A 26,977-nucleotide genomic window follows, 5' to 3' on the forward strand; every position below is an offset into this window, starting at 1 on the left:
GGGGTTTTATTCCCATTTGTATTCGTCGTGCTTACGGCCTCCACAGCCGCTGCTGGTGAGTAGTTGCTGTTTGTGTTGTTTATTTTAAATAATCCTCATCCTGCAAATGCAGAAAAGTGACCAAAAAGTGCAAAGTTTTGTTTCTAGAAAGCAACCGGTTAGCACAAATTAACCACCCAAAAAATCAGCTGATTAGATGAGATAATGTGACATTAGTCTTATATTCGGGTTGACTTCATCATCTCGGGTAAACCCTTTCAAGTAGAAGGCCCTGCAGGAGAACTTGTGGAGCCTGGTTTAGTGGTGGGGGGCTGAAGGGGAGGGGCTCCCATAGGTGGGTGGAGCTAATATAGCATTTTTAGCTGGCTCACTTTTTAAATGTTTTAAACGTCGTGATGGATGCACGGGTCTAACCCTGGTTTAAAGTGTGTCTCTCTCTCTCTCTCTCTCTCTCTCTCCCTCGCTTTGAGTGAGTCAAAGTCGCTCCGTCTTTACGCACCCGCCGCTCCGCGGGGGGGCCGGCGCGCGCCGCTGCGCGCTCTGCGCGTCTCGCGCCGCTGCGCCCCTATAGGCTGCGCGCGGACACATGGACCTGACGCATCAGCAGCGGCCCATTTGGACTTTTTCTCCATCCCATGAAGACGGATACTTGACTGCCTGCTGCCCAGTCTGACCCCGTGTCGCTGATGGACATCTACGCGTCCACGTTGTCTCCAGCGGTGGACGTCGGCGCAGGCTGCTACCTGCTGTTTGTGGGTGAGTTTGAAAAGCTGGAGGAAACAAGCTGCCGTGTTTTAGCTCAGTTGTGGGACAAATAGTGATATGTTTCCATGGTAATCGTGTCTTTGAGGGGAGTCTCCCGGTTTTCTCCCCTAGACTGTTTCTCCCCCTTCAGAAAACTTTCAGGAAAACACCTGTTTTCAAAGCGAGAATGTAAATCCATCCCCACCATGAAAACCTTTCTATTTCAGGACTCAATTAAGATTGTCCCTGCTGAAGGTTATGACTCCTGAGAGGAATGTCCTCCAAAAGACAAATGCGTAAAGGAGACACATTTACTCTCATACAACACATCGTGCACATCGTGCTGTGATGGAAACGTGGAGTCATGTGGACTGTAAAGGAGACACATTGATCCAGTGGCTGTTTGTCTCATGTGCTCATTCACAGGTGTTTGCTGTGAGATATTTGAACATGTGTGTCGCATTGATTTACACTTCAAACATCTGGCAGCAAAGCCTCAACCCGTGGTGATTCCTGCTCGTGTCCTCCCTCCACGGGGGGTCTCTCGTCCCACGGAGCCAATTAGATGGAGCAGCAGGTGTACGCAGCGATGGGAATGTGACACCCACAGAAACTGCAGCCTGTCTGTCTGTATTATGAGGCAGTGAATGTGTCGAATAATGGATAACGGGTGGCTGTGTTTCTATTAGAGAAGCAAACAGAAAACTGACGCATAATGGACAATTAAAACCCGTCACACAATGAGACTGATTGGTTCACCATAACGGAATAAAGGAGTTGGATTCCTTTGACGTCTGCACGTCAGCCCCACTCAGTCCCTCCTCATCCACCCGATGGGCTCTCTGTCCTCGTCGTTTTGACCTTGAAATAAATCTGACTCAACCGATTGAACAGCATCAACATACAGATTATTGTGTAACATAAGAGCTGCGCTCTAAGTGCGCCCTGTCACCTTTATTTCTGTGTTCTTTTTAGTGCAATATGGTAACAGCCAAATGGAGCATATGAAGGATAATAAGAACAAATTGAGCAATAAAAGTAAAAAAATAGATTCTGTTCCAATGATACAGTCTCTGCTGTGTAAATGACGCAGTGGTGACGATTACTTCTTATGAGGCGTGCATAACCTGATTATACTATTAAGCATGTAACACACACTTCTCCCAGCAGCGTCGGATTAGAGAATCAGAAGGTAACCTGGCGGCTGTGATTCAGGCCACCGGGCCTCTGGGCGGCTTTGAAGAAGCTGAAGAACGGTGCGTGTGGTGTTTTGCAGGGAGACACGCTGCAGGTTGAAGTTGGTTTTCATTTGATTATTTATGGAATTCTTAACCACACTGCAGAGTAAGGCTAAAAGTTTAAATTTAAATCCAGGCCGTCACCGAAAAAGAAAAGAAGCAGCTACAGCATTTAGGCCGAAGGGAAGAAGACAACACCCGGACCCTTCCTGACCCCCCATGTCTTTTGTCCCTACAATCCCCTGGGTCTCATATTATAAAACAACATCTCCCGCTCCGTACCAGCCCAGGACGAAAGGTCTCTGCTGCCTCCGGCCACAGGCTACTTGGGATTTAATAGATTTAGGGTCCAGGAGTCCCGAGGGATCCTTTGGATATTGGTTGGAACAATGCGTTGTACAAATGTGCATGAGTATCTTTTGAGACAGCAAGGCCGTGCACGTGACGTGGATGCACACGGCCCTCCTAACATGGTCATGCTATTGGGCTCTGAGAAAGAGAAAACATCACATCAATTGCTTTGAACTCATTGTACCCTAAATAACTTCCAAAAAGCCCTCAAAGTACTTAAAGCGTCTGCAGCTCAACCGTACTAATTACTGTGTGCTGGTACTTCAGAGGAAAACATTCCGTGCTTTATAGTTGGATGATGAGTATTTATGAGGACATTTAGTTTGTTACTGTTGTGTCCACAACATCCATGCGTCTGGAAGCCCCCGTTCTTCAGCCTCCCCCACGGCTCCCCCTCCTCACCCCCCTTGCACCATTATTGAGGCCTTTTAGTATTATTTTGAAGAATCCGAATCTCTTTTCATTTTTCATTTTTTATTATGCTCCGTATTAGTGAATGTCCGTAACACTGCTGTGTGTGTGTGTGTGTGTGGTTGGTCTGGCTCATGCTGTCAAATAAGGTCAATGTGCTTCCTCGTGTGTGTGTGTGTGTGTGTGTCTGTGTGTGTTTAGCCATCCGCTCTCTGCTAAAGCAAAAGGGGAAGAGGAAACCCGGCTTCCTGACCCCAGTAAAGGTCGGATCTTCAGAAGGTGAGAGCAGCGTTCACCTTTAGGTGGCAGCCACAGATGCAGAATGTCTCTACATGACCGTCTGCTTTTTAATCCTCCTCAGAGTGTTTCTAAGTGTCTGAAAGCCAATTTCCTTCAAATCCTCCGCATTGATTCTCTTTTGTGTCGTTGCGGCGCGCTGAGAGCAATCGGCTCCGCTGCGCTTTCATAAAGGTGATTATCGGCGAGCTGGAATCAGATGGGTCACTGCTCATTGTGCTTCAGGTTTGGAGTCCGTCCGAGGAGCAAAGGCCCCGGAGAGCCGAATGGGTCCGTTCCTGGGATTGCAGAATGAGGTCTCCCGGCTTTATCATCACATTTATTTCTGAACCAAATAAGTGGTGATAATTATGCGAACAGCCGCTTCTGCGCTCTCGGAGTGAATCTCTATCGGAAGAGAACATTGACAAGGCTGCTGTCAACCGGAGTGCGAGAGTTCAGCGTGCTGAGAAATTATTCATCAGCTGTCAAAACCAGAAGCGGAATCGGTTCACCTCAAAAGCCACAGGCACCAGAGAGTGAGCGCAGAGCCCCCCCCCCCCGGGAGGACGTGTTCTCCGTCTCACGCTGGTCCCCTTCGCAGAGCGTAAGCGCTGAACAACCACGGGCAAAACATTACGTCGCCTTTAGCTTGAACTTAAAAAGCACAACTGAGTCCGAGACGAAGGAGCCGGCGTTGCCATGTTCTGGCGAGGATCTACACGCATGATGCTCCGGGAAGTCATGGATCAAACCACACGTGTTTGTTTTAGTGGCAGAAAATGAGTCCGTCCGGCCGCTCTTACTCTGGAAATGAGATCGACCGTATTTCCTGTCGCCAAGTATGAAATTTCACTTTTGAATCGCTCCTGATTGGTCCCCCCCCCCCCCTGTCTTTCTCAGCTGTTTTCTCCATCGTGGGAAACCTGCTGGTCCTCGTCATGGCGGTCAAGAGGTCGTCGAGGATGAAGCCGCCGGAGCTGCTGAGCGTGAACCTGGCGGTGACGGACCTGGGGGCGGCCGTCACCATGTACCCGCTGGCCGTCGCCTCCGCCTGGAGGCACCGCTGGCTCGGGGGGGACGCCACCTGCGTCTATTACGCCGTGGCGGGCTTCTTCTTCGGCCTCGCCAGCATCATGAGCCTGACCGGCTTGGCCATAGTGCGCTTCATCGTGTCCCTCAATCTGCAGTCCCCCAGTGAGTAGCTCAAGGCCGGGGGAACCAACCTGCCCCCCCCCCACACACACACACACACACAATGCAAAGGGGGGGATGTTACTGTGGCCATATATGAGCTAACAATAGTCCAGTTTTCCATCAGAGCTTTTGAATAAAAATACCAACGATGAACGAACCCGACTGGTTTGACAGGAGTGGCGGCGGATGAAAGAAAAAACACAAACAACCACAGCCGCGCATCGTGCTGTTTTACCGCAGCCGAATGTTGCGGGCGACATTGCGCGGCGCTCCTGGTTTACGGAGAAGTGGACGCGCGCGGCTGTCGCCCCCGGTTACCGTGTGTTGTTTCAGCATCACTCCGGTTGGAGAGCGCGTGCCGGCTCTCATCCCACGTGCACAAATCAACCAAAACATTAGGGATGTTTTAATCAAGTCGAGTAGAATCTAAATAGTGAGACTTTCAGTGTTTAAGTTGTATTATTTTATTATCGGCCTTTGTGGATTTGTGGCTTTTCGTGTTTGTCTCGTGGTCATGTGATGTTACAGCACGCACCACATGCTGTAACAACGTTCCCCTTCTCTCGGCAGACGAGAAGATCAGCTGGAGGAAGGTGAAGCTGCTGTGCGCGTGCACCTGGCTGTACGCGCTGGCCTGGGCCGCGTTCCCCTTCTTGGGTTGGGGCCGCTACGGCCCGGAGCCCTACGGCCTGTCCTGCTCGCTCGCCTGGGGGCAGATGAAACACGAGGGCTTCTCCTTCGTGGTCTCCATGTTCTCCCTCAACCTCGTCCTGCCTTGCGTCATCATCGCGGGCTGCTACTTCGGCATCGCCTTCAAGCTTTACTTCACCTACAGGAAGTCAAACAACAACAGCAACCGCCTGCCCAACGTCGTCCGGCGCCATCGCAGGCTGTTGGCGGTGGGTCACTCGTCTTCTCGCCTGCCATCACGTCGCTTTCCACTCTCCCGTCTGACCCCCCCCCTGCTCTTGTTCTCCTGCAGATCGCCGTGCTCATAAGCTTAGGCTTCGTGGTCTGCTGGTCGCCGTACGCCGTCGTGAGCCTGTGGTCCATTTTCCACGACAGCGGCAGCATCCCGCCCGAAGTCAGTCTCCTGCCGTGCATGTTCGCAAAGAGCTCCACCGTGTACAATCCGCTGATCTACTACATCTTCAGCCAGAGCTTCAGGAGGGAGGTGAAGCAGCTGTGGCGGCGCCTGGGCTCCACCCTGTGCAGCGTCTCCAACAGCGTCAACGACGCCGCCGTCAGCAACACCGGTAAATCCAACGGGCCAGCGATGTCCGCTCTGCAGGAGATCACGGTGTGCAGGATCTCCGACTGAGAGACTTTATTTCACAAATGTTGCAGGTTCTGTATTTTGTCCGGTTCTAACAGGTGTGTTCTACTACTCTACTCAAACAAGCGGGTTGATTCTGGCCTCGTATGTGTGCATGAATGGGAGGACATGTTTGCACAACGCAGGGAAAGATCCACCAATTAGGCTAAATATTAACTGTGCTTCTAAGTGGCTGAAAGCTCCTTGACCCTCGAATAAAAGGCCGCAGAGTAACAGCGAGGTCTGAATGAAGCGAAAGGAGTTGAAAGAATCGTTTTTTTCAGACAAAACAAGCCAAAGGTTCAACGGCAGAATACGACAACAAGAGGTGTTTACTTTAAATCTGCGGGTTCGATCGGTGACAGACACGAAAACAGGAATTAAAAAATCTCTTTCAGAACATTAACCGATTTTCAAGTCTGCCTCAGAGAATGTTTACAGAAATAACAGATATTGACCGTGTTTACCCCGTTTAATCAATGTGTTGGTTTCTCCTGCTGTGTTTGTTGGATAAGGGATGTGAATTTGTTTTGTTGCAACCAAATTTGGTCCAAAACCATAAAATTGTATTTATATCCTAAATTGTCACGTAGAGCCACCGGACTGCAGGACGTCACCCAAAAGCTCTTATGGCTTCTTTTGTACAAATGTATTTGGGGAATTGTTCATTCGGTGTCCCATTCAGGACGGCCGACCGTATTAACACTGCTTTCTTAGCTCGAGCTCCAAAAACGAGTTTTAAAGGTTTAGTTTTTGTGTAGAAAAAACAAACAAGGTAACGCACACATGCTATAGTTATATGTTCTTCTAATTTTCTTTTGTTAAAGTAACTAATGGAGACAACGGCTTGAAATGAAATTGATCCTTTAGATTTCAGGAGACTCCTCATAGCGGTTTCCCGCCTTTGTGCTAAGCTAAGCTTAGCGCAGGAGCTGTGACTCTGTGTTAATCACACAACAATAAATCATTTCAGTCCCTCTCCCCAAAGCTCTGAACATAGTATTTGATTTTCGAGTTCAGCTGCAGAGTTCACGTGTGACTGTTTCAAATAGCGTTTTCGGGTCCCTCCGGCCTCCCGGGGGCTTTCTTCACATCTCGCGCTCCTCAGAAGAACATCGGGTTTGATTCAAGTGGACGAGACGTCGTGCTGCCGCTCAGGATGACAGGACGTCTCCCAATGAGAGTCTAAAGGCACTAAACGCTACCTCGAGCCACGATGGTGCAGGTCCCGCTCGTTGGTACATTTAGTCTTCTGCAAATGCAAAACACTCTGAAGTCACTGACTGAAGTCACTGCTGCAGAACAAGAGCAACTCATTTAAAGGGTTTCTGGGGAGATAATCATTTCACCTCACCGTGCCCCCCCTCCCCCCCCGTGAGACCTGTTCTCGTCTTGCTTTACTCAGGGAATGTTTACGTCTCCTCATGAACTCACCTCCTTTCAATGAGCTCAGCTGACTAAACGTTTCGCAGCGTAGCTTCCTTTTGGCTTCGTGTGACTTCGAGTCGAGTCACGTCAAATAATTGTGAATGTAGAGCTTGTGAACCTTGGGCACATCTGCGTGTGCAATCCATCGGACACGTTTGGGAATAAACGCTGACTGAATACAATCAAATTGCGGATAATTAATTCACGGTGAGAGTTTGCGCTCAATCACACGTCCCAGTACGGAAAAATACATGAAACAGTGGCGCTGTGCAATTGCCTTCATAGCAAAGGGAGATCTGACATTTAAGTCTCTTTTCTCTATTCCAAGAAGGCCGTCGCGCGGGTCTCAAAGGAAGTCATTATGGCTCAGTGAGCATACAAATCCGACTCAGCCGTGTCCAGAATTTCAATGTGTAAATGTACATGTGCAGAACCTTTTTGTCCAGTGTGAAAAATATGAAATGCAGCTTAGAATAAAATAGGCCATGTTGACATTGAATTCTCCCACTTTATATCGAAAGGTGCACATGATCCTTACGCACATCTCCAAAGCTCACTTCAACCAAAGAGCGTTGAGCCTGATTCAAAGTCACACATAGAAAAATCTGCTTTGCAATTTGCAATCACTGTCCTCTGGTTTTACCTCTGAGTGAAGTGTCCCGGTAAACTGCATGAAGAACATTTCCATAAAAATAAACCCACAGGTAATAACATGCATTTGTACCAATCCACTCCAGCCCCTCGGCACTGATAACACGCGGCGAACGTGGAATTCAAACCGACGCACGCGTTTCACAATGAAAGCATTATGTTCTAAGCAGGTTTCATAGCTCCCATCCCGAGCCGATGTTTCTCACACACGGCGCTGCGGTACCTTTGTTTAGTGAAAGCTATTGTAATTAAATGTGTTGTTGTTAGATTGTTAATAAAGTCTCATTTCTGTCAAATTGTATTCTTGCATTTCTATGCTATCAATAAAGCGGAGAGTTACACACTGAGTCATCATTTATGTGAGGGGGTGTGTGACGGGATATCTCAACACTGTGTTTGTGATCCTAGCTTCTTTTTCTTTTAAGAATAAAAAAGGGCAAATTGAGGTGAGGACATGATTAGTTATTTAAATCACACGTCTTCACAGGCAATGTTACTACAACGGCTTTGAAGGCTGCACATTCAGCATTTTCACGATGGCAAATCACGTTTCTCTGTCGTTGTTGTTTTTTTTTTTCTCGGATACACAGATTTCGTGTGAGCTTCCACTCGCGTCTTCGTTGTTGATACAACACGACTGGTCCTCGTGGCGGGAGTTCACATGGCCTGCCGGATGTTTTCCAGGCTCTTCTCGATGCTTTCTATCACTTCCACGGCAGCTTGTGGGATCCGGGTTCCTGGGCCGAAGATGGCGCTCACGCCGCTCTGGTACAGGAACTCATAGTCCTGCATACGGGGAGCAGCAGATTAGACGTTCACGCAGGGGGAGACGGACATGCACGGCCCCTATGACAACAGGGAGCCATGAGCACTGGGTGCACAGAGCATGTGATGCAAGGACATCTGTTAGAGTGCAACCGATTATCGCCAGAAATTGGCTTTCCACATGGCTGCTCCCTTGCGTGCTTTCCAAACAATGTTTAATGCCAAATATAATTGGTCGTTTCCGGGCGGTGGAGGCGCGTTGCGTTGCACACAGAGCGCTCACCGTGTGGCATGTTGGAAACAAACTGACAAACAGCCCAGGGCTGATTTTGAGATGAAACAAAAAGCCTCCGGGTGGTCTTTCATTATTGAAAGAAAATGCTTTGCACGCTCTGGGGAAAATGTTATGCTTTTATTGACTTTGAAGGACGCCAATGTTAGCTTCCCCGACCCCATCGCCGCCTTTCAGGGGAAAAGGAACTGCATGCAAGTACCCTCACCGTAACCGCGGAAGTCAGAACTTACCTGTGGGGGGATGACGCCGCCGCAGATGACCAGGATATCCGGCCTGTTGAGCTTCCGCAGCTCCTTGAGGAGCTCGGGGACCAGCGTCTTGTGCCCGGCGGCGAGCGTGCTGACCCCGACGCAGTGCACGTCTGCATCGACCGCCTGCTGGGCCACCTCCAGCGGCGTCTGCTCACCCGGGAGCCCCACGTGGAATGACAGAGACAAGCACCACCATCAGAAAACGCATCATGGCTAAGCTACTTACGTGAGCTTTAGAACTGCAGGCTAAAAAGATGCACCTCAGTCTGGAGTTCAATTCTCATGACATTGATCCAATCAGTAGAAGGCCAGCAGCACAATCTGAGGCTGATTGGACTCTTGAGCTCTAATCATACAGCCGGCTGTGCATCTGCATCTGCAGTGCGTCGTTTCAAAGGGCAACGACCTGACGCTATTAGCTGGACTTGTGGCAGACAAGTCTGAATGCCAATATTCGGCTGCTCTGCCTGGGGAGTAAGCTGACAGAAAGGGTTGAGCCGCTTTTCACTCAGAATGCTCTGGTCTTTTCAATTAGATGTAGTTCAAAAATTAACAAAATAAACTATAAACGAAAACGTATAATGAAGAAAGGGTTATTTCGATGGAGCAGACTGGGAAAGAAGTGAAAGTGGGGAATTGTATTCCTCATATTAGGGCCCTTAAGCATTAAAGAGACCTGTGAGTTTGCAGATGTGTTCTAAAATACAAAGAGGTGTATGAAGAACACTGTAAGGAGAACAGCTAAATAACCACTAAGATATCCACGCTGATCCAAGTGAACCAAAGCGATATTTCCCCCCCGTACATCTATTCCTTACCTGCTACACTATCGCTGCATTGATTCACATTTCACGATTACATCTCAACGACTGATATAATTAAGCCTAAATGCACGTCTTCCTTTATTTAACTGGGTCACACTGACCTGAAACAGCGGTCCGATGTCTACGTCAAAGCCCAGGTCGGCGAACCCTGTGGCGATGACTTTGGCCCCCCTGTCGTGACCATCCTGCCCCATCTTCGCCACCAGCAGTCGAGGGTTCCTGCCCTCGTGCTTCTTAAAGTCTGCGACTCTGTGAAAGGGGGGGAAATGAGAAATGCAATCAACCAGTCCGCGGATACCGGAGGCGGAGATGCCGTTTGGGTGGATTCTCCCACCTGTTGAGGGTCACGGAGATCTCGTCGCGCTCGCCGTATTCGCTGCGATAAGCGCCGCTCACCATCCGGGTGCTGGCCTTGTGCTCACCAAACACCTTCTTCATGGCGTCGGTGATTTCACCGACCGAACATCTGCGTTTATAAACGACAACGATACGTTTTTTTGGATTGGTGCACAACTCCGTGTAATGCAGACTGGGAGACTCGTGATTCTAATCCGTGTTAAGCCGTGTCTCATCATGTGGGCTCCTTGTCACAGCTTTCTTTTCCTGGAATGGACTCATCAGTATCAGTGTGTGTGAGCCGCTTTATCCACACGTGGGTGGGCCTTGTGTGTACACTGTGTGTATGTATGTATATATACAAAAAAATATATATATAAAAAAAACTACTGTTTGTATGTAGATCAATGGCTCTTTTCCTATACCGTGAATAGAAATGGTATTTTTGAGTGTTCCGCTAGCTGCAAAAGAAGTGTCGACTCACTGAGGTCGAGGAACTAGAGATCTTGGGGGGTGAATAAACGGCATCGTGCGCATGCATCCGTACCTGGCTCGCGCTGCCTCCACGGCCAGCGCCAGGAGGTTGCCCTCCCCGGTGCGCGCACACGCCTCTATGGCTGCCAGGCACTTGTTTGCTGCCTCCGGGTTGCGACTAGCTCTCACCTGCAGCGGAGAGCAAGGAGGCAAAAGACTGAACGGAATGCGGTCGTCATCACTTAAGGATCCGAGCTGCACGTGTGTGCAGGTCTGGTAGAAAAGTGTTCCCACAGGAGGTGGTGGACTGCAAATGTTTTGGCACTTTCAGATAATTCAAACTTTCCATCACGAATGCGATAGAATGCCGGCGTAGAGTTGAGACCATTGTAGTTATTCATGTTTGTTACAGAAGTTATTTCACTCAAACGATCTTAAGGGAAGACCTCAAGATGAAGAGGGCGAAAAAAAATAATAATAATCAGTGTCACGCTTCAATGTGCAGATCAAGGACTACCTAACTTTTGGTCAATTTCTACAGAAAGAAGCATGATAAAATTGCACTTCAGATGTTTTCGTTCCACTAGTCTAGAAGAAGACTTTTAAAGAAGGCCAAATGTTTTTGCCTATGAGGTCATGCATTGCTACGTTAATACAATACAAAACATCCCATCGTGAATAATATATATGAACATAGTAAGCAAAGTGTTTGTTGTTTTATTCATTCAAAAATGAAAACGGTGAGCCACAATATTCATGGCAGAATAGTTTTGGTGAGATGAATAACTGTATAAATGCTCTGAGGAACAGAAGCATTCTGTGCTGCTGTAACAAGGGCAGAAGCTGCGCATGTGCACTTGTAGACGGGCTCAAGTCACAGAAACACATTACAGTGTGGCCTTTGTGTGTGCGGGGGGCGCGGCAAACAACCGCGATACCATTCGTTTATCGCATTCCCAAAGGGCACTGACCTTTTTCAGTTTTTCAATCTGTTTCTCACGCACAGCAGTGTTATCTATAGCCAGCACCTCCACGCTCTCCTCCTTTCCCAGGCGGTACTTGTTCACCCCAACGATGACCTCCGACCCTGAACAAAAGTGGGATCAGGCGCATTCGTGAAGATCCATTTCAGGGATTTATGTCTTTACACCCTCAAACGCAGATGCTCTGTATTCTAATGGCAAATTTACTAAATCGAAACATTTACGTGTTGAAAAGATATAAGAAAGTAGACATTTAATTCTCTATAATCTCCAAATATCCCAAACGGTGAAATGTCATGTTCTTCCGCCAATGTGGGGAAACTAAAAATGAATGACAACAGCAGCGGAGACGTGCATCGGGAGTGACACGAAGAACGGCATTTGAATGCCAATGAGCGCAGGCCTGAGGGAAATTATGGGGAGGGAGGAAGGGGGGGGGGTTCAGACACTTCTGTTGTCAGGTGACCGGATTCTGATCCCACAGGAACACAGAAGGCCATACCTCCCCGCATGCAACTGTCCTCTATGCATGCATGCATGCATGAATATATGCATGCATATATATTGATAGATAGAAACACATATCTATGTAAATATATGTCAACGTGACCAGGACCCCAACCCAAGAATCAAAACTAAGGACTAACAAGAAAAGACGGGTTAAGACAATGATCTGAATATAGATGGGAGTATTTCAAAAAGAAGGAGTTGCACGCTTCCGTTTGTCAAAACTGAACACTTTGACATTCCAAGCATGAAGCACTGGAGGCAGAGGATAAGCAACGATGAAGCAACGAGGGGCTTTGGGCCAACGAGGTCATGATATGTTCATACACTGGTACCTGAGTCGATGCGGGCCTGCCTGCGAGCGGCACACTCCTCGATACGAAGCTTCGGGAGGCCCTCTGCCACCGCTCTGGCCATGCCCCCCACCTCCTCAATTTCTTTAATGAACTACAAGGAAAGCACAGCCTGTCAAAGAGGGCCCGTGATGGACTGCTTCTGTAATGTTACCGGACAACACAGTTTATAAAAAGAATTCCTTGAATAAATTAGCCTCTGGTCTAAATAACAGCAGACTGATGACCTTTAAAGCTTTGTCGTAGACGTCATCCGTGAGGGCCTCCATCATGTGCGACCCCCCCCAGGGGTCGGCGACTTTGGGGATGCCCGACTCTTCCTGGATGATGATCTGCGTGTTCCTGGCGATGCGAGCGCTCTTCACCGTGGGCAGACCCAGCGCCTCGTCGAAGGAGTTGGTGTGCAGCGACTGCGTGCCCCCGAACACGGCGGCCATGGCCTCGATCACCGTGCGCACCACGTTGTTGTACGGGTCCTAAGGGGAGGGGCTGTTGGTGAGCTTGGTCCCTTGGACACCCCTGGGGACCTTTCAAAGGCCGGGGCTCGTGTTTACCTGTTCGGTGAGGGACCAGCCTGAGGTCTGGCAGTGCGTGCGCAGGAGCAGAGACTTGGCGTTTTCGGGCTGGAAGTTGTCTTTGATGAGCGTCGCCCACAGCCTCCTGCCCGCCCTCAGCTTGGCAATCTCCATGTAGAAATTCATCCCGATGCCCCAGAAGAAAGACAACCTGGCAGCACACACAGACACACACGGGAAGTTATTCAAATGAGAGGAATCTTGCACAAACGGTATTTGTATAATCACAATTTAATAAAAAGACAACTTGATGTCTCGACAACAACTCTTCACTATGTAAAGATACAGAGTGATTTCTCCTGAGCACGGAGGTAAGCCTCCCTCCTTCTGTGTGTGTTGTTATCCAAGCTTCTCCCTGCTCTGTTTACGTAGCCAGGCCAGCTTTCATGTCCCTGTGACAGATTGTCAGATTGCATTTCAACAAAACGTCCTGTTGTGGTCGGACAAAATAATGATGCTGCACAGCAGAGATGGAATTAATCAGTCGCAATTTCCACACCTGCTCTTTTACATTTTTAAAGTTCATCAAGTAAACAATAAATACCATTATAAGGGAAAGAAACTGGATGGTATTTTCCTTCCTCTTGTAGAGAGATGATACACATACTTCCAACTGGCATCCTTCAAGTGTACCAGATAAGCGCTTCTCTTGGCGGAAGTACAAGGTCTGTCATAAAAGCATCATTACGTTTCATTCTTTGTGTGAAGACAAGGGGTAAAGCACCGGCTGGGAGTCTGACCCACATCAGCTGACACTCAGGGTTGGAAGCACAATAAAGGGACGTCTTTATATCGATTCAGGGTGAAGAGTCATTTGGTGGAAAAGGCAGAGCTAGACCGGCCTTCAGGGATTTTCCTGAGGATTGCATGCACAATTAACTCTGCTATTACCTGAGCAACGGACACATGAAAGGAACATAATGGAAGTACAATAAATGGAACGGAGAAGGACTCAGCTGTGTAATCGACCGAAAAGACTGTCCACTTTCTAAAGCAACTCTACTTACTCAGTTCAAAAAAAGGGCAGAATAAAGGTTCCTCTACAGCGGAACCGGCAGCGTGAGCCCCAGATATTCACATTAAAGATGCATAGTGGAGAACAGAAAGAATGCTGAAGAGGCAGGAGGCAAGTGACAGAAAAAGTGTCATTAAACTCGCCCAAATGTATTTATTCCTCTTGTCAAATCAAAATGAAACGCTTTGTGTTCATACGAACCACTATTTAAATGGCTTGATTGGTACTGCAGCATTTTCATCAGCACTCTAAAGGCACTTTAGGTCATTATGCATGAGTCAAACGTGCACAGTGTCAGTGGAAGGTCGATAAAAAGCCGACGTCACGGATAGCAGACCTGGAGTTTCATCATTAAACATTTTGGTTAGCGCCAGCGGAACCCTGAACCGGTCCACTTATTGACTGACCCGCTTAAAAAGCACGTGTGAAGTGAAAGTCGCAACACGTATTTAAACCAGTAACACCTTCAAAACTGACGCGGCTGGTGCAAAGAACTCAGTCACACCTACGACGGGGGTGTCACAGCTGACGTCTGTGTCACTGCAGTGTTAGCTCGCTCCTCACTCCCCTCCTACCATCTGTTAATCATTTATCCTCATATCGTAACCCTTGATCTTTGTAAAAAAAACAATAACACGTTTAAATGTATTTATTTATCTTTGTTTCTTGTTCTTCTGGGTTTGTATCCTTATGGTTGAATGCACTTGTTGGTCCCTTTGGATAAAAGCGTCAGCTAAATTACATGTAATATTTTACCAACAGTTGATTTATGATTTTAAATTCCCTCAAACACAAATGTTTAATGATGGATAGAAATGATTCTTAATTTACAATCCTGTGCAGTACAAATTAAGGAGACAAATGAATGAGCTTCATTAAAGCTCTTCCTTTATGAACATAGGCAGTAATATCGTAGTCCTTTGTGATGCTACAGTAAAATATTTTATAAAAGTGAATTTTGCGGCTCTATAAATATACAAAACAAAAGGGTACCTGTTCACACTTAACGGGATATGAATAGTTTGTACCTCGGGGCAAACTCATCGATGGTTAAGCCTGCTTTCAGACCCGTGCGGCAGTACTCCAGGCCGTTAGCAATGGTGTAGGCTACTTCCAGGATGGCATCAGCTCCAGCCTCCTGAAGATGGTAGCCGCTGATGGATATGGAGTTGAACTTGGGCATGTTCTGGTAACAGGGAGAGTCGTTGGAATCAGCTAAAGTCCCAACGTGATGACCATTATATTAACAACACGGCATTAGCGGTTTGCAGCGCACAAGCAAATTACCTTGGTGGTGTAAGCGAAGATGTCTGCGATGGCGTGCATGGAAGGCTCCGGGGGGAAAATGTAGGTGTTGCGTACCATGAACTCCTTCAAAATATCGTTTTGAATGGTGCCAGTGAGTTTGGCTTTGGACACGCCCTGCTCCTCTCCGGTCACGATGAACATCGCCAGCACGGGGATGACCGCTCCATTCATTGTCATGGAAACAGACATCTTCTCCAGCGGGATTTCGTCAAACAACATCTTCATGTCTTCGACGGTGTCTATGGCGACTCCGGCCATGCCGACGTCCCCGTGGACCCGGGGGTTGTCCGAGTCATAGCCGCGGTGTGTCGGGAGGTCGAACGCCACGGAGAGACCCTGCTGACCAGCTGGGAAATAAGAGCAAAAGAGACGCGTGGATCAGACTGGGAGAAGAACGGATTGGAACGACACTCAGGATTCATGTTGGAATGTGGAGATAATAAATAATCGGTCCATATGCTCAAGGTTTTGGGCCTGTGCCATTCCTAAAACTGAGGTGTGGTGGGTCGCCTCTGGCACAGAGCGAACTCTGAACTCAGACAGCAGTTTTACCCGTAGCAATATTTTATATTGTTATTTAGATTTACTGTATATCTGAATAACAGGTATTTGTGCTTCGCCTTGCAAGCTTTCGAAAGGGTTTGAAGAAGGTAAAAGCTCCTCATGCATCATCATCCGTACAAAATGATAATGTGTATTATAATTATTCAGTGTAATTCTTGTATAATTAAGTTGTTTCAGCTACAAATGAAACCAACAACGAGATCTACCTTTGATGTTATCTTTATAGAACTTGTTGCTCTCCTCCACAGTGCTGAAGCCAGCGTACTGCCGGATGGTCCACGGTCTGTAGGTGTACATGGTGGGATAGGGCCCCCTAGTGTAGGGAAACACTCCCGGCAATTCATCCGGCCGGTCGGTGGAGTCTGCTTTGGTGTATACAGGCTTAATGTCGAGTCCCTCCGGCGTGTGCCAGATCAGATCTTCCGGGTTCTTCCCCTTCAGCTGTTTCTTAGCCAGCGTGGCCCATTCGGGATGCAGCTCGACCTGGTCCCGGCGCGGCGTCGTCGTGTGCACGAGGGAGCGGTGTGCTGAGAAAACAGAGGCTCTCGCCATTCGCCGGGCAGCCATCGCTGCACATGCCCTCTGTGCAGTCAGCATGCTTCAATGTTGATTCAATCAGACGCACATGGATCACTTAAGGTAGACAATGACAAACAGACGTGAGGTGGTGAAATCTGCTGACCTGGGGTGCTTGGTGGAGGTGTGTCAGCGAGCAGGAGGCTCCTTTCAGAGCGCCTTCAGCCATCCACCAACACCACCATCAAACACATACAATAATAACCACAGCATGTGCCATGGTACCGGCAATGTTACGTTTCTATTTCATGGACAATATTATGTTCATTAATCCCTTTGCAATAGAACTATAAATATCAAATCAAATATGACATTCAATATCCTTTTATATTTTAATTTCCATTAGGCTCTGATGTTCGCCTCACTTCTTATATAGTTTGTATTTAAGCTTTGTTGCTGTATTTTACCTATTTTTCTACTGGATCCTTTTCCTATTGCTATTACGTTCCGTTTAAGTTTAGGTGGCAGTACTGTTTATTGTACACTTAACAATTGTTATTCTGTTGTTCAAATTTGTATTCTATTCTTTCTGGATATTGTTTACGATGAATAAAGCCCTATTTTTACCTGTTCTGTGTTAACAGCTCATGTGCCTGATGAATTATATTGCAACATAACGAGATAATGTTACAACAAAAAGTGGGTTAATGTTGCTAAACTTCGTTTTGTCGGACGGATGATTAACAATAATCCGTTAACAGAGCGCAGTTTGAATAGACAACCAGTTGTGTTAGACTTAAAGAAACAGCTGTTCGGCGACATTTCAGAAATCCAACAAATAATTCGGGCTATTAAGTTTATGTTGTTCTCAGTAGCCTGGTGACATTTGGGATTTTAAACACATTCAGTAACTCACTGTCCAGTTATCTATATTGAGAATAATTAATACAGCAGCGTGCATGTGATATTGACACTTAACAAATGACATCATTTGACACAACGTTTACTGTAATGCTAACGTTAGCAGGCTTAGCATTGCCGACCAGCTGAACTAGCTGGCATCACACGAAAGTCAAAGGGTAAAGAAAGGTCGCACGACTTTGAAATAGTAAAAAGACAAACGTGCCAGCTAGTGCTAACTTAACGTCATGTAACGTGACGTTACGTGAAGCGATAACCGTTAGTTGTGCTAGCCAACCGTGGATGTTAGCTTGCACTGTTAGCATCCAATACGTAACTCAAAGTCCGCTAATACAAGACATACCGTAGGCTGTCAACGTGAACTCTTATATTATAGCAGTCCGTTTTACATTACTTAATATCATTTCCTGACCTTGTCGTCTGTTGTGCTTTTTCAAAGGGGCGAAAAGGCGTGAGTGCGTCTGTCCAATGGAGTCTCATAACATTACCGGTTAGCCAATAGCGAGGTCCGGTGAAATGGTGAACTTTAACCTCAGACCCCGGAAGTAAATATTCAAAACAAGCTCGTCAAATTACGTAGGGAGAAGCAACTCCGTCTATTATAAGTACCCTCGATTATTGTTGTAATAATGTGTTGTTTTGTGTAGCATAAACTTAATTACGATTGTGCATCAACTTAATTTATTTTTAGAATGTATATTAGTGTATAGTTCATTATTAGTGCAATAAACGGTGTGTGTTTTATATGCCATTAGGAGGCGATGTTGCATCAGGTATCAAACCTGCTGACAAACTTACTTACTTACTCAACTTACTCACACACAGGACACAAGACTCCTTGACACATGCCATTTTTATTCAAGAGTTGGTCAATCAACTGAAATAGTAGCTGTGGCTCTCACAGAGTTCTGTACAGTATTGGATCAAGTTACATTGGACCGGTTACACTTGCAGTAAATGTTTATGAGGGATATAAAATATATACTACACATAGCAACGTCATTCAGCGCAATCAGCGGGTCAAACCTTTATCAAAGTGGCAATGCAGACAGTGGTGTATAATGCCCAGTTAAGATACAGAGCAGAAGTACATTCAACACAATGTACCCTTCATCTGCTGTTGAAACTGTAAGGCAGTATATGTTTTTCATTTTTGCTATGTAGTACGGCTTTGCATCAGAAGACTGATTTCCTTGTGGTTCCACAAGAATGTCAAATTTGAAATGTAACAAAAACAAAATAACATCTCTTACTAACTAACAGAAACTAGTGGCGGTGTGTGAGGGAAAAATAAGTCTTGCATGGTGACTTATTTTTTTTCTCTGTCGGATCTATGACGACAAGATGGCAACAAATCAACATTAGATGCATTTAAATATCGGACTAAAGAAGACCGTAGAAGTTAACAGAGAGTAAGAGGATGGTGGGAGAAACGCAGCCTCGTCAAGCTTCAGCCTTGCTAATTAACCTCGGGGTCACTCCAGCTTCAGCAGCTCCACATCGAATATAAGCGTCGCGTTCGGGGGGATGACCCCGGGATGGCCTGTCGCTCCGTAGGCCATATCGGGTGTGCAGGTGATTTTCGCCCTCTGGCCCAGGCTCATCTGAAGCACAGGAGAAAAAGGATCAATGGGATGAGTTTGGTGGTTTATGACATTGAAGCAATTAGCAAAGTCTACACCATGTAAAATTGTTGAAACTTTTAAAAACGTTGTAAATCATAAATGAATACATGGCCTTCTAGCTGTCATCAAACGGGTTGAATGTTGCATACTAATGTGATGAAGTCTCTCTTACCTGTGCTACCCCTTCCTCCCAGCCCTTAATGACCTCACTGCGTCCAATCTTAAACTTAAATGGCTTGTTCCTGTCTCGGGAGGAGTCAAACTTCTTCCCGTTCTGCAGCATACCTGCCAAAAAGGAAATTACATGAAGAAAAATCAGTGACTCATTGGGTTCAGAAACTACCCGATCGGGTCATCTGGGATCAATTAAAGACAGAGCACATTTTTAAGGGACTATTTTTAAACATTCTCATTGCTAAATACGCTAATGACCAACACTGTAATGCATTATCGCCTTTTATCAGAGCGGGACGCCAGATCAATGCAGGCCCTTTTCCTCAGCAGCTGATTTGGAAAGAAGCAATTTAAGATTAAAAGGAATAAGGAAAAAATGGCTCCAGTCTGAGGAATTGCTCTGGCGGGGGCTTCTTATCGGGCTCTCGGGTCTGCTTCAATTACGCAAATGAACAAAGGGAATGTGAATCAGGAAGCATTGGCCTGGTTTAGTGGATTATTTTTAAAGTTAACTAGGCCACTGCTCGCCTGTATCTGGACCACGGGGAGAAAAGGGGAACAAAGGCGGAGCGGCGCCGGACTGTTCAGATAACAGCGAGGGGGCCATTAAACACAACTCGAGGCTCTGGCCCAGCTTCAGTCATCTGAGCCATTCTCCGTGGAGGGAATCCAAGGCGCCATCTCTAGCAAGTCTGACTGCTGTGTTCGGCTCTCAGATCCGTTTCCACGTTATGCTGCATACGAAATATTCTGAAATAACATCATTTCTTTCTAGGAGTCAAAGTGGGCTCATGAAAAAAAGCCTCCATCCACTTTGCATTTTCTACATCGTGATCGTCCTTTGATTTATGTTTGTCATAATTCATCAGGTCATAAGAACGGTGGTTTCTGTACTGTGTCAGCCCCCACCCCCCACTAATATCACAGCGGGCCGGTTGGCAGCGGGCCGGGCTCGGTCCGACCGTTGAGTCATAAAGTGGAACCGAGGCGCGGGCCACCTGCTGCAGGGGCAAAAACACCCCCTTCCCCACCCCCCCCCCACCACATAAGTGCTCCGTTATCACTCTTTGAGGGCCCGCCCCTTCCTGAGACCGACTCCCACACTCTCTGCTCATCAGAGGGTTTCACTGGGTCTGTGGCTCGCAGGGGTGGGGTTATTTTTACTGTATCCCCTCCCACCCCCCCGTCTAGGACGGCTGCCAACACGATAACCCCCCCCCCTTCTCCACCCCCCCTCCTATCAGCCCAAACGGGGATGGAATGGCATGCATGTAAGGCTATCTGTCTACGGACCCGTGTGCGTCGCCCCACGTCTCAGTGGAGACGTCTCTCTCTGCGAATGTTTTATAAGGAGCATTTAAAGAACAGACGACACGCGGCGGCCTGAAAACAATCCTCAGCGACGGCCTCACCATAAAAGTGTTCTAGGCAAACCCCTGCAGCGTCGGCAGGATCAGGCTTAACGTGGAGAGAACGCTGAAGACAACTCAATGCGTAAGGATGTACCGTTGCACCAATCAGGAATCAGCAGAACCTCATGCTGATTTAGGATTACTTTGTCCCATCATAGAACCTGATAGTGAAGTAGTTTCTAACGTTGGGATTGAGCGCTTCCCCCGGGCATTCGATCACAACATTCTCTTCCCTTGGAAGACGAGTCAACCCTGTGTCTTCATTCTCTATCTATTCCCGTGTCTCTCACACACACACACACACAACGGGAGAAATTAGGTCTCTGCTTCAGCACGTTTCATGGCGAAGTCTGCAGCTCAAACATGGTAAGGAATGACGTCCACATTTAGGCCTGACGTCATATCCAGTGGGCTCCCGTTGGATTGACAGGTTGCAAACCAATCAGAACTGTTCACAGCGTGTCAAAGTTGCTCATCCTCCGTCCAAACACGGGTCACTGGTCGCAACCAAAGCCAAAATGGCGACGGCCAAAAAGCCCAAATCCAGGTTTTAAAACGTCAGTCCAAACCGACGTCGCCATGGCAACATCCACTTCTTATATAGTCTACGAACATGGCAAAAACTGCAGGGATTGATGAAAATAGAAAAATGTTTAAAATGGGTTTTGGGGTTTATTTGTGCCTGTTAAATATGACAGCTTTACAAACTATGGATGAAATACAAAATAAAAGAAACAGCTCCTCTGGTCATCGTGGCTTGCGTACAGGCGCAGACATGCCTCAGCATGAGCCGCTTACTCAGACTACTTATTATAATACAAATACCCTAATCTCCTCCAACAGGACCACATTCTTCAGCTAATCAGCATTAGACACACATGGCGCGGAGCTCCAATATTCGTTTCTATCCCCGCAGAGATCAAACCCAAAGGAAAACGCAACATTTATTATCCAGCGTTCACCCTGAAAATGAACACAAACGCAAAGCGGAAATTCATCTATTACACCCAATTCTGTTAGACAAATAGTCAAAATCGTGACAGATGACAACCGTGCAGAGCTCATTTTAGATGACTGAAGCAAAATACCGACACACAAAGAAGACCTCTTCACCCCAGGGACAATGCCAGGGAGTGTGCAATAACTTATATAGCCGTGTAATAACAGATATGCAGACAGACTGATGACTGTGAACTGGCTTTTGTTTACTATCTGTCTGGCCTAGTTGTCTGGGACGACAATCCCCCCCACAAATCCACCCCCCGGGGCACCGGGATAACCCAATTCTTTCTTTTCACCCAAACGTCTCAGCTGCCCCACCTCAAAAATGTGTACCCTGTCTGTGAACACACGCCTCACAGACTGCACACTGAGCCGTGCTGCGTTCAAGGTACGCTTAAAAAACAATAACAACAACAACAGGAGAAAGGGAATAAAAGGGTGCGAGGTTAGGAAGGAGCAAAGAGCGGGTCAGTTACCGATGTAATGAACCACACACGCCTGGCCCTTCTTTGGGAATGTTCTTCCTGTTGAGAGAGAGACAGAGGAGGAGTGTGACTGCGCGTCTGCTGCAGCTCATTATGAGCGGCTCCGCGCGAGGAGACGTGCACGTTACTCTCGTCCACGTGCACGACCCTTAGAAATAAAGCCTCACAAATTACAGTTCATGTCATGTGCAAGAGGAAACTCGCAGTTTCAGTTAACCTGTGTAACCTCCAGCTCTGGAGAGAGACCCCCGCCCCCATAATAGCTACAACAGTACCGTTACCTGATACCCATCAGAACAAAATAGCGTAAGATTAAACTTGATATTTCAAGTAAACTGTGTTAATATTCGAAAAGGTTTGAACTACATTCCGGGGAACTCGCCGAGCCACCAACAGCCCCCCGCATCCGAGCCCCCGCAACCGGGTAAACCAACTCACCATCACCGGGGGATATTGTCTCGACGTCCACGCCCATGGTGGTGCTGCGGTGCTTCGACAATTAGCTCGCAAACATACAGCCTTGACGATCGAAATATAAAAGCGGCTGCAGTCCGGGTGGTGCAGTCCGGGTGGTGTGATGGGTGTAGGACCATGTATTCACCGACCGCTGCCGACTCGTCGCTGCGGGCTGTGGGAGGGAGGGGAGGAGGGGGGAGGAGGGAAGGGGGAGGCGGTCGAAGATATTTCCTGTCGAGATCGACTTCGACTGCGCTCCGGACGTCGATTTCGGCCTTGCGTCAAACTGTTACGTCACACGCAGCGACCCCTGGCGGACAGAACGCTGAAGGAAAGTGGCTGTCGCAGTTTAACTTCATGTCCCATGATGCACCGCAAACGTCGGCTAGTTTTGCTTCCGTGTCGACTAGAAATGGACCTTTCCCGGCACATTTCAGGCACATTTTAACCGCTAAATGTGATTCAATCGACCGCTCAGAGGTCGCTTTCACGTCGCCTAGAAGGATATGAGAGGCGTGTGGTTTTATAAGGTATGTATAGACATTCACACTAATTATTAGCTACAACGTCAGTTTAATAAGTTAATGCTAAAGGTAAACATTAGCATGCAACCTATTCACTTTGAAAGGGACTTTCAGTGGAGTGGACAACTTCTGCGTGTGACTGTGCTGGTTAAGTTTATATCCTTATACTTATATAATTTAACCTCCCCTGGGTTCAGTCTACTATCTTCTTCATTCAGCCATTTCTTAATTAGTGACATACTCCAATTACTGAGCTCCAGTATCTAAATTTACTTCTCTAAACTGTTATTGGTTAATTCTGCACGTGACGTGGGTTCTCATATTGTGACGACGTTCCTCAAAGCGATGGTTTCACTCACTGTTAATGCCCTGAGGTCCTCGCAGGATCGGCGTGTCATTCAGGGGTAAGCAGCTATGCGTGTTCGTCACCACTGCCTCAGCTCAGGCAGAGGGGATTAAGGTGCTCGGACACACGGGAGGCTTTTGCTATTCTTAACCTGCGCAGGTACAAAGCACAGGCAGCGATCGCTCCACTAGTGCAGCAGCGACTCGGACCGGATCGGTCTCGGCCGCCAATGTGAAGTCACACTAATTTCGTTGCGCTTTCTCTCGGAAACCAGCGTCCTCACGCCCGCCAGGATGGACCTCGGCAAAGCGAAGCTGCTGCGGTCGGGCCTCAACGCTCTGCACCGGGCCACCCACCCCGTGCACGGGATAGCGTGGACGGACGGCAAGCAGGTGTGCCTGACGTCTCTCTTCTTCGTCAACGGCGAGGTGACTTTCGGGGACACCAACGTCATCGGGCAGTTCGAGCACGTCCTCGGGCTCTCCTGGGGCCCGCTGTGCTGCTCGGACTCCCCGGCCCTGCTGGCCGTCCAGCACAAGAAGCACGTCACCGTGTGGCAGCTGCAGCTCAGCGCGCTGGAGCAGAACAAGCTGCTGTGCACGCAGACCTGCGAGATGAGCGAGCCTTTCCCCTTGCTCTCCCAGGGCTGCGTGTGGCATCCTAAACTGGACATCCTGGTTGTGCTGACCAAGAAGGACGCTTCTTTGCTGTTTTCTGTCAGGGTGGACAACCGGAGGATCAAGGCGGACATCAAAGGCAGCGGCCTCATCCACTGTGCGTGCTGGACTAAGGATGGCACCCGCCTGGTGGTGGCTCTAGGAAGTTCCCTGCACTCTTACATCTGGAACGACATCCAGAAGAGTCTGGTGGCCTGCTCCTTCTGCCCCGTCTTTGACGTTGGGGGCTACATCTGCGCCATGGAAGCCACGGGGGAGGCTCAAGTAGCGGTGGCCACGGAGCTGCCGCTGGACAAAATCTGCGGGTTGAATGCCGGCATGGCCTTCGACTTGGCGTCTGAGAGCGAGTCCCTGCACAGCCACGGATCGAGCACGGTGTTTTCCGAAGATGACAGCGGCGTGGACTCGAGGAGGATATCTTTTGAGTCGGAGAGGTCCTACATCCCCAGCTCTGGCCCTCTGGACCTCACACACCTCCTGGCGAGGCACCGGCGCTCCGACCCCAGCCCCCTTCTCCACCTGCGTCGCAGGGACACCATCTCCGGCTCGGGCCAGGACTCCTCGCACCTCATCCTGGTCACCTACGAGCGCAAAGTGACCACCAGCCGCAAAGTCAGCATCCCCGGGATCCTGGTTCCGGACATCGTGGCTTTCGACCCACGCGGCTCCACGGTGGCGGTGGCCTCCAACACCTGCAACATGGTGCTGGTGTACTGCATCACGGCTTCCGCCATGCCCAACATCCAGCAGATCTCCCTGCAGGCCAACGAGAGGCCCAAAGGAGTCTGCTTCCTCAACGACAAGACGCTGCTGCTGATGGCGGGCCGGCAGAAGTCCAACGAGCCGGCCTTCCTCCCGTCCTCTAACACGGACAAATACGTCCTGCGTCTCGTTGCCAAAGAGCTGATGCTCAACGGAGAGATCCCGCTCACGCCCCCGCCCTCCGCTCACAGCCGCGAGCCGCCTTCTAATTTCGGCCTGAGGATTAGGAGGCACTCGGAGCACCAGCCTAAGGACGACCGGGAGCACCAGGGGATAAAGGACCTGGTGCTACCCGGCGGGGGGGTCGTTCGCTCCGGGGCCAACAGGCGGAGGCTGGTGGAGGAGGTGAGGAGCGGCGAGCTCAGCCCCGTCACCAGCTCGGTGGACTTCTGCGACCGAGCCCTGTCCAGCCCCTCCTCGGTCGCGGTGGAGACTTTCGACATGGACCACGTCAACCGCATGACCTGCCTGGCGGTGGCCGGCCAGGCCAGCAGGGAGTCCAGCCGGGCCGGCTCTCCCCGCCACGAGCCGTCGGACAAGCTCCACACGGATCCCACGCTGCCCTTTCCCGAAAAGGCGGCGGGCCCCGCCAAGGAGCGCGCGCTGGAGCAGCTGGGTCACAACATGGAGCGGCTTTTTGCGCGCTTTGCGGACGTGCAGCAGTGCCTGGCGGAAATCCGAGACTACAACCAGAATGGCAGGAAGGCCCCGGGGGTCTACCCCGCCGCCTCTGAGCCGCCGTACGTCAACGTCACATGTCAGGTACGGTTTTACTCAGCACGTTGAGATGGGGAGAAGAACCCTGGCTAGAGAAGGGACGGGATCCCCTCGCTTTCCAACGTCTCGGGAAGCTTTTGAGAGGCTTAAACGGCGGGAATTTACACTTTTAGGACCAGTGAAATACACGCTTTAATGTGTTTCACGGTTTCTAAAGTATCAGGTCAAGTTATGGATTCACTGCTGTGACGGCATTTAGCCGCACGATTTATTTGACTCATTCGTGATGTTCCTCGTTCCTTCACTTAGAAGCAGTTATCGGAGAACGTGTTCATCGACGAGCGGCGGCCGGTGCTGCTGTGTGATGGGAAGCTGTGTCTGCGTGTTCTGCAGGACCTCTTCAGCCTGACCATCGTGGAGATGATGTATGGTGGGTGCAGCATGGACCGCCTACAAAAAATAATCCTTACTATGTGGTCATTTCACACTCGCCATGGAAAGAAGCAGGAACATGCAATGTATATTTATAGAAATGTATCTCGAGATGTGGGAACGACCTGTATGGCAATCTTCATATTTCCAAAAGATGCTAAATGCACAATTCACAATGTTCTTCCTCCACGCGGCGCTGACCGCGGCGCGGCTAACGCTTCAAACAACGGCTATCTTGCCTATGAGATTATTTAGATAAAGTGTTTACAGGATTAACAAATTAAAACCAGCTCCCCTCCCCTGTGAGTGTCTTCAGCTCGCTGGTGCGAGGCGGTTTCCATAACGACGTCCCATCGACAGTTTGTCCGAGTCTCTGCAGGCTTTTTGAAGCCTCCAACTTACCCCCCGCTCAGAATGCCCCTTTAATTGGTAAAGAATCTTCGCATTGTAGTATTGTCGTCCTGTTGCCGTGCCGACGCTATAATTAGAAGTGATTAAAAGCCTAGTTCAGATTACGCGGTTTAAAACAAAAGCGGCTTACTACGTTTTAATGAGTGTTTTGCTGCTGCAAAAGCTACATTTGGCATTACGCAGTTAGCTTGTTATTGAACCCGATCCCCCCCGCTAAGCCAATAGTCTTTGTCTTGTCCCTCCAGGTCCGTTGTGGGTCGTCCTCGTGGCGGACGCAGACGGCTTTGTGCCCCTGACCTTCAAGCCCAAAGAGGAGCTGACGGTGCGCAACGGGAAGAGGAAAACTAACCTGCGGACTCCCGGGAGTCCGGAGAACTCCGTCCCCTCGAGCCCGGCCCCCGGCCAGGGCCCCACCGCCGCCACGGAGTCCTCCTGACCTCGATGTGTTTCACTGACATCACCAAAGTTATACCTCCGATGTATTTTTGTACTGAAGGGCCGCAGCGATGTTTCATGTAAACGTTTGGTCTGGTTCTGCAGAAATCCGACATTTAATGAAACGCATCGAAACCTCCGCAATGGCTCTTTTGTGCTGAAAGTTCTCGCTCAAACGAATGTGTTACGCACGTGTTTAGATTAACATTGTGATGCAACAT

General features: G+C 48.7%; 4 protein-coding genes across 7 annotated transcripts; 2 read left to right on the top strand and 2 right to left on the bottom strand.

Moving 5' to 3' along the window:
- The first annotated feature begins 341 nt into the window (after positions 1-341).
- Positions 342-7,952, top strand: opn8b (opsin 8, group member b). The gene is made up of 4 exons (XM_040160045.2): positions 342-756; positions 3,924-4,217; positions 4,788-5,116; positions 5,200-7,952. Exons 1-4 carry the CDS (start codon positions 687-689, stop codon positions 5,536-5,538), a joined length of 1,032 nt encoding a protein of 343 aa, XP_040015979.2. The 5' UTR covers positions 342-686; the 3' UTR covers positions 5,539-7,952.
- mmut (methylmalonyl CoA mutase) lies at positions 7,449-17,819 on the bottom strand. 2 transcript variants are annotated; one of them, XM_040160040.2, is made up of 13 exons: positions 17,711-17,819; positions 16,068-16,494; positions 15,277-15,644; positions 15,018-15,175; positions 12,954-13,125; positions 12,627-12,875; positions 12,382-12,493; positions 11,528-11,643; positions 10,630-10,745; positions 10,081-10,212; positions 9,848-9,995; positions 8,902-9,069; positions 7,449-8,397 (listed from the first exon to the last, which is right to left on the bottom strand). In XM_040160040.2, exons 2-13 carry the CDS (start codon positions 16,456-16,458, stop codon positions 8,269-8,271), a joined length of 2,259 nt encoding a protein of 752 aa, XP_040015974.1. In that variant the 5' UTR covers positions 16,459-16,494; positions 17,711-17,819; the 3' UTR covers positions 7,449-8,268. The 2 variants fall into 2 exon arrangements, with proteins under 2 accessions (XP_040015974.1, XP_040015975.1); XM_040160041.2 differs by having other exon boundaries at positions 17,642-17,787.
- A 314-nt stretch (positions 17,820-18,133) lies between these two features.
- fkbp1b (FKBP prolyl isomerase 1B) lies at positions 18,134-22,794 on the bottom strand. 2 transcript variants are annotated; one of them, XM_040160048.2, is made up of 4 exons: positions 22,435-22,794; positions 21,988-22,035; positions 19,096-19,208; positions 18,134-18,902 (listed from the first exon to the last, which is right to left on the bottom strand). In XM_040160048.2, exons 1-4 carry the CDS (start codon positions 22,469-22,471, stop codon positions 18,774-18,776), a joined length of 327 nt encoding a protein of 108 aa, XP_040015982.1. In that variant the 5' UTR covers positions 22,472-22,794; the 3' UTR covers positions 18,134-18,773. The 2 variants fall into 2 exon arrangements, with proteins under 2 accessions (XP_040015982.1, XP_040015983.1); XM_040160049.2 differs by lacking the exon at positions 21,988-22,035 and having other exon boundaries at positions 22,435-22,763.
- A 34-nt stretch (positions 22,795-22,828) lies between these two features.
- Positions 22,829-26,895, top strand: wdcp (WD repeat and coiled coil containing). Of its 2 annotated transcripts, XM_040160042.2 has the most exons (4): positions 22,829-22,982; positions 23,597-25,523; positions 25,788-25,908; positions 26,567-26,895. In XM_040160042.2, exons 2-4 carry the CDS (start codon positions 23,616-23,618, stop codon positions 26,755-26,757), a joined length of 2,220 nt encoding a protein of 739 aa, XP_040015976.2. In that variant the 5' UTR covers positions 22,829-22,982; positions 23,597-23,615; the 3' UTR covers positions 26,758-26,895. The 2 variants fall into 2 exon arrangements, with proteins under 2 accessions (XP_040015976.2, XP_040015977.2); XM_040160043.2 differs by lacking the exon at positions 22,829-22,982 and having other exon boundaries at positions 23,616-25,523; positions 25,791-25,908.
- The last annotated feature ends 82 nt before the right edge of the window (positions 26,896-26,977 follow it).

The sequence above is a fragment of the Gasterosteus aculeatus genome, chromosome 18, assembly GCF_964276395.1.
Source record: "Gasterosteus aculeatus chromosome 18, fGasAcu3.hap1.1, whole genome shotgun sequence".
In the NCBI taxonomy this organism is placed as follows: Eukaryota; Metazoa; Chordata; class Actinopteri; order Perciformes; family Gasterosteidae; genus Gasterosteus; species Gasterosteus aculeatus.